Source organism: Artemia franciscana, chromosome 1 (assembly GCF_032884065.1).
Source record: "Artemia franciscana chromosome 1, ASM3288406v1, whole genome shotgun sequence".
NCBI classification, from domain to species: Eukaryota; Metazoa; Arthropoda; class Branchiopoda; order Anostraca; family Artemiidae; genus Artemia; species Artemia franciscana.
This window is the reverse complement of record NC_088863.1, coordinates 69,961,285-69,968,741: the sequence shown is the minus strand read 5'-3', so window position 1 is coordinate 69,968,741 and position 7,457 is coordinate 69,961,285. Positions and strand designations below refer to the sequence as shown.

The following is a 7,457-nucleotide window of genomic DNA, read 5'->3' as shown; positions in this document are numbered from 1 at the left end:
ATAATAAAGTCTGAAATGAGTGCTTCAATATACAAACCTATTGAACAGATTCAATACAGGAAGCTAACTCTTATGTAAGATATATATATATATATATATCCTTCTTAAAATGACCCGATGAGCCCTCTTATTAAGAAAATGAGAGTCTGGAAAGTAAATGTCCTTATTTTATGCCCCCCTCCCCCAATCTAAAGGTTAGTCCTATCATTTCTTCCCTAATTGTTTGGCCTATGTGCAGGATTGCCACCAGGGCAAGCCACCAGGGCGTTTTTTAGTAGTTCACACCTTCTCCTATTTAGATTTGGTTTTGTCACGGCCAAGACGCTATTCGTAACTATTAACTTCATTACTTTTGGTGACCCTAAAAATCACCAGTCTCATGAAAAATATTTTATTTTATATCATTTCCTGGCTATAACGTTTTTAAGGTCGTTTTATATGATCCACCAAGCTTCCTGTGAAATTTTATGCACTACAAAAGGTTCAACGGTTGTGTTTAAAAAATTCTACTGAGTTACCGAATACTGAGTAACTGAGTAACCGTCTACTGAGTAACAAATCATATTTATTTGGAGCTATCCATTAATTTTACAAATAGCATTAAGGTCAAGTCTTTTTGATTCCAGTATCTAATGATTAAGGATCAAGGGGGTATTTCTGGGAAAATGAACATATATTTTAACCAGGCATGGCTAGCCTAAGTAAATATAGGTTACCCTTTGAATATTTTACTTGGATTCTTAAACTTCACTTAGCCCATTCATGTGCGCATGGTTTATAAATATCTGATAATAATTTTGTGCTTCAACCAATGCAGTGAACAGATTCCGTATGAACATTTTTATGACTTCCGTGCATCCGCTAGTTTTACGTTAAAAAATTGCATCAAGCTCACAAAAAGAATGCACTTTAGGGATTTTCGTATTCATCATTCGCCTTCTTTAAGAAAAGAATATAATCTATTGTTTTTCGTCATTGTTGTTGGATCTGATCCTTAGCAATGGAGTTCTTTATTCTTTTTGCTCTTGTCATTATTGCATCAGGTAGTTCGAGTTCCATTATTGATATCCCAAAATATCCTTACAGCTTTAGTAAGCCATGATTTTAAAAATAAAACCTTTAGCTAATTGTTGGTAAAACATGACTGCTTTCAAACTAGGCTATTTTCAATATTGTCTTTTGGACAAAGGATGTTAGTCTATTTTATATTATCTTCCGAAAAAATATTAGTGACTTTTATTTATTGTTTAGCATCTTCTGTAGCAATTATGCTTAACAAACAAGCCTAAGAGGGTACAATTCTAGACAAGCTGCTTTGGCTAACTTGGAAAGAGGCTAGGTTACAAAAATGAAACTTTCAGCAATAATTCTAGGGTTAAATACATACTCTAGGAAATTATAGCTAAGCTTCTATGTTAGCTTTCTTCTGATTTATTTAGAAATTTTCCTAAATGTCAGGTCTAGACCTATTAGAATTTTAATAAACAACATTGTACCTTAGTTTTTGTTTTAAATTTCTTTGTTAAAATTCTAGTCAATTGACTTCTTGCTATCTTGGAAAGGGTTTAGGTTAGGAAAATGAAACTTTTAACAGATGGGTCTAAAGGGTAAAGTATGTTCCAGGAAAGTAGTCTATTTTGAAGTAGCCTACCTACCTCAATTCTTTCTCCCTCTAGAGGGCCCTGACCTTTGATGACCCCTAAAAATATGTGTTATAAAAGTGAAACCTTGCAAAATAGATCTTATGCTTAATTGAAGTACAACAAAATTGTTTTCAGCTTCATAACTTTGCTCAATCTCAATTAGGCTATAAGGTTTTACAGATATTCAAATCCATTTCCTAAATTTTGAAAACATTGATATGGCTCAAGATTCAGTCATTGTTCCTATTACCTGAACAATTATTTAGGGTCATGAAACTATTGTTAATAGATGTGTTTTGATTTTTGAACATCTTTTCTTTTTTCAGTGCAAACTCACTGTTATGGAGTTATTCTGGCCCAAATATCCTGTGTTTACACATATAGAATTGTTGATTTCCAATTTTGTTGATTAGATGTTTGAAATCATGAATCTGTAATAGTTTAGAAACAAATTTGGGCTATATATTTGCACATCAGGGGGGTGGGGGTAAAGCATAGCATATATTAAATACATAAACTAACCATTACTATATTTGGTAAAATTCTAGTTAATTGACTTCTTGCTACCTTGGAAAGGGTTTAGGTTAGGAAAATGAAACTTTCAGGGATAAATCTACAGACTAAAGTATGTCCCAGGAAGGTATTTTGAAGCAACTACCTTCACTTCTTCTCCTTCTAGAGGGCCCTGACCTTTGATGACCTTTAAAAATATGTGTGCTATAAAAGTGAAACCTTGCAAAATAGATCTTCTGCTTAATTGAAGTATAACAAAATTGTTTTCAGCTTCATAACTTTGCTCAATTCTGTTTTATGAGGTTTTACAGATATGCAAAAACATTTCCTAAATTTTGAAAAAAAACATTGATATGGCTCAAAATTCTAGGCTACTCAAATAACAGGAATAGCATTTTCAGAACTAAAGGCAGAGAAAAAGCAAATAGTAACTGAAAATTAAGGTAAAATGTTGTTTTGTCAAAATTTCAATAGGTAATAGACCTGTCATGTAGGTAAATTTCAGGGCCCTCTAGAGGGAGAAGGAGTGGAGATTGGTACTTTAAAATACCTTCCTGGGACATATTTTAGCCTGTAGACCCATCCCTAAAAGTTTCATTTTCCTAACCTAAACCTTTTGTGATAGCAAGAAGTCAATTAACTAGAATTTTACCCTAAATTTAATATATGCTATGCTTTACCCTCCCCTTCCCCCTAATGTGCAAATATATAATAACTCCATAATGGTGAGTTTGTGGTAATTTTGCAAGAGAGAAAAGATATTCAAAAAGTTAAAATGCATCTATTAGCAATAGATTCATGACCCTAAACAATTGTTCAGGTAATAGGAACATTGACCAAAATTCTACTCAAATAACAGGAATTGCATTTTCAGAACTAAAAAGAGCAAAAAAGCAACTAGGAAATTGAAAATTAAGGTAAAATGTTGTTTTGTCAAAATTTCAGTAGGTATAGACCTGTCATGTAGACAAACTTCAGGGCCCTCTAGAGGAAGAAGGAGTTGAGGTGGGTACTTTAAAATATCTTCCTAGGACATACTTTAGCCTGTAGACAAATCCCTGAAAATTTCATTTTCCTAACCTACACCCTTTCCTAGATAGCAAGAAGTCAATTAACTAGAATTTTACCATTTCTTTTTCTCTATTTTTAGTTTTCAAAATAGAATTCCTGTTATTTAAGATGGATCTTAAGTCGTCTTACCTTAAATTGCATTTACAGCAAGATAAGGTGGACTGTATCCTCCTGTAGAACATCTTGCTGTTGAATTGATGAGGTAACACAATTAGTGGGTGTGGCCTCCCACTGGTACTTCCATTCCACATTACTCCACTCCAATTCAACTGCATTTTTGAAGGAATTAATTGTTTCATCAGTGACAGTCTCATTGGAAAGACTGTTCCAAGTTGAGACAGCACATACTGAGAAAAAGTTTGTCCTCTCTCTGCATCTGGAGTGCTTCTGTTGCAGCTTCATTGAGTGGCTTCATGTCATAGTGGCTAGGGAGGGAGTAAAAATGGAGTTAGAGCCATGTTGTTTTGGTGTATTTTCTTGACAAAAATGACATCTCCTCTGTGCCACTGGTAAACCAAAGTGTGTATTTTCAGGCAATCCAGACACTCAGGGTAGGGAAGCTGTTGGTGTGGGGCACAAAGCTTAGTTGCTCTTCTCTGTATACTCTCTAGGGCTGCCACATCTTGCTTGTATTGAGGATTTGTAACAGAGCAGCCAAACTCCAAATGTGGTCTTGCAAAAGCATTACATAATTTTCTTATTATCAGAGGATGGTGTGATGATATGGTTTGTTTAATTAGTCCCGGGGCTCTGTTGGCCTTAGCAACTTGTTGCATACTGTGCTCATGGAACTTAAACTTCCTGTCAATGATTACCCCTAAGTCTGATTCACTCTCAACAGCCTCAACTTGAATATGTGTGCCAGATTTATCCAGCATAAAATATGAAATCTGATTGTTGTGGGGACCCATATGAAGGACTTTGCATTTTGATGGGTTGAACTCCATCATCCAGGTGGAAAGCCCATAAGGAGAGACTATTCAAGTCATTTTGCAGGGTTTCATTGGCAATTCCAATTAGTTTGCTGTCATCAGCATAGAGAGTGATGGGTTTTTGTAGAACATCCTCACAATCATTAATATGTATAGAGAAGAGGGTGGGGCCAAGGATGCTTCCCTGCAGTACCCTGCTTATAACTGGTACAGGCTCTGAAAATATGGGGTCTCCATTGTCAGAATAGACCATGAGCTTCTGGATTTGGTCAATCAGAAACGATCTTATCCACTCCACAGTGTCAGCATAGACTCCATATGCATGGAGCATATGTAAAAGATATTTGTGGACAACTTTATCAAAGGCCTTGGCTTGGTCAAGTAACAGGACATCAACTGCTTTACCTTCCTCAATTAATTTAGTGACTATATCGTAAGAGTGGTTTGTCTCAATGGACCAACTTCTTCTGAAACCATGTTGAGATTTCGACAGTAAGCCATTTTTTCGAGGTGGTTAATAATAGTGTCATACAATCTAGACAGTTTTTTTTCTAAATTTAGGAAACATTTTTGTAGATCATTAAAACCTTATAAATCAGGATTGAGCTGGAAATACTTTAATTGTAGCCTACTTTCTTTTAGGCTAAGCATAATATCTGTTTTTCAAGGTTTCAGATGATGAGGCAGATTTTGGTCCCTTCTTGACAACATGGTCATTCAAGTCCTCTCTCTGTATTCTTCTTGATACTCACTTGTCAAGCTGGAAATTAAATGATTCCCAATGTCTTTAATTATATCCTCTGATCATGTTCAATTTTTTCCAAGAATTTCAGCACTAAGTATACAACTAGTATTTATTTCATCACTTGAGAAGCCACCCAGAAGTAGATTCACTGAAATATTAACCTTTTGTTCCTTGAAAATTGATTCTATAGGGCAACTCTGGTTTATGATCAGACTCAGTTAAAAAATGTTCATCTTTTTCTTCACTGTCACATTTCACAAGTGCTTTCCTCTCCACCAAATTCTGTAAGATATTAATCAGCACCTGCATTTCTGTGTTTCAGACAAAAGGCTATTGTTCCTTCTCTCCTTCTTAGCTTTGTATAATGTTTCACTTCTGAGTTTATTCTGATTTTACATATTATGAACCAGTTTCAAAGAAGTTATAATTTTCCTCAAAATATAATTGCTGCTTTTTTTATAATTTCTTCAGTTATCATGATCTGAGTTTTAGAATTACATCTTGTAAAAGGACCACAAAGAGTGGTGCCATTTTGGCAGCCTTGCCAGCTAGTTCATTTCCATGTAAATCAACATGAGCTGGAACCCACTCTAATACAATCTCCTGTCCTAGAGATACTTCCCTTAACCATGTCCCTCATCTATTTATGTTGCTACTGTTGTCTAGTACACTTTTTGCATCCAAGCATATTAATATGTTAGAACAATCTTTCAGACCTTCCTTAGTATACATCACTGCTTTCTTTATTTTTATTAGAGTTTGGCTTGACTTTGGCCTTTCCCCAAAATGAAATGGACACAAGAGCCCTTGAAAGTGTCCAAAGGAGAGCAACCAAACTGGTCCATGGCTTAAATAATGCCCTTTAACAGGATCGCCTAAGGTCTCTGCGACTTCCAACCCTCATGTATTGAAGATATAGAGGAGATGTGATCATGGCATGCAAAATTTTCAGATCTGGTCACCTGAACCATATCTTCACCCCCTCCCTGGCTAACAATTCAAGATGTTACAGTCTGAAGCTTCACCTGCCTGGATGTTGGAGAAGGGAACAACATGGCTTCTTTTCCATTTGGGTGGTCCCCCTCTGGAATAGCCTATCCAAGTTGAGACTCCCCACTCCAAGGCTGGAGTCAACAGGGACTGAGAGAGGGCTGAGTTGAGGCTGGACTGGGAAGGTAAGCCAACATAATTACATCACTCACCACCCGCAAGAACTACAGGAGGATCTACAACCTTATCTTGCTGGCAAATGCAATTTACAGTAATTACTTCAGCTTAAAAATCATTGCTTGTTTAGGTAGCTTGTACTATTGTTGCAAGTTTCTTCTTTGGTATGCAGGACTATGATCATCTACTTTGGATCCCTTGGTATTAAATAACCAGGAAACTCCTGGATGACTCTCTCAATCAAATTCTGAACCTAGTGGCTAAGCCTAAGTTTCCTCTCTAATACATGATAGTTGAGCACTTACTTTTGCAGCTTTCTCATGGTGGAGGTAACTCTATGTATAAAACTTGCAGCATTTCTGTAATATTTTTGTTCCAGGTCAAATTGATAACATATTTGAACAGATCTTACAGAGAAATCTAATTGATTCTGCTTTGTGCAATTTTTTGCCATCATATACAGACCTGGTTTAACAATCCTTGATTTCACTGGATTTGTTCCATTTGACCCCATGTTTTTGATAAATATCTTAATGTAATAGTATTACTTCTTGTTTCTAGATCTTCCAAGTCACTTTCTGATTGCAGGAATGACACTAGGGCTGTTTTCCTAGCTCCAAGTACAGTCCTCATTTATGTATTTGGTATTGCATTTAGCTTTTTAAGGGATAACAGAGTTACAAGACAATAAACAACATCTGATTTAGTAACCAATTTACCACAACAGCTGTATAAATGAATGACTGTATTTAAAGCCATTTTTCAGGCTGTATACATACATATATAACAACAAACAAACTAAATTATGTAACAATCAACTTTCAAATAACAAGACCCTTCTGGACAAAATTTGCCACTGCTACTATATTTATTTTCAATGTTGACTTCAAAGTTCCAAGAAGGGGCTCACAACCACCCACTCCAAGAAAACTCTCTCTTAGCTCATTTAGCCCCTGACACCTGAAAAGAAAATGGTCTAGCACATCAAGATCACCACAAATTGGGCAAGTATACCACATTTCTGGGTGACAACTATTTTTCCAAATACTGTGAAGAGGGAGACAGTTTGCTCGCACCTGCATCCAAGACCTCAGGAATTCTTTTGGAATCCCTAATTTAAAATATAACTCTTCACCATAATTTTCTTTCACCTTATAGTAAGAACTTAAGCTTTCCAACTGGCTAAGGTCATTCCGCCATTCCTGAATTTCTTGGTCATCCAGCCTTGTTTGGATCTCTGACAGAAAGGCTTTTTGATCTGAGATTGGGCCCTCTCCTCCATTCCATGCATAAGATAGACCTGTGCTGTCCAGTAGTTTTTTGACATGGAAGGGCCTGTGTTCCAACTTTGATGTAATGTACTTTCTAGCTTTGGTATGTCTACCT

At 36.0% G+C, this 7,457-nt stretch overlaps 1 protein-coding gene across 1 annotated transcript in view; it reads left to right on the top strand.

Annotated features, from left to right (window-relative positions):
* Positions 1-924: 924 nt before the first annotated feature.
* LOC136033405 (lysosome-associated membrane glycoprotein 1-like) overlaps positions 925-7,457 on the top strand; it is a 31,056-nt gene continuing 24,523 nt past the window's right edge. Inside the window, exon 1 of the mRNA XM_065714175.1 lies at positions 925-1,043. Within this exon, the coding sequence (XP_065570247.1) occupies positions 1,001-1,043 (43 nt within the window). The 5' untranslated portion in view covers positions 925-1,000. The remainder of the gene's footprint in view (positions 1,044-7,457) is intronic.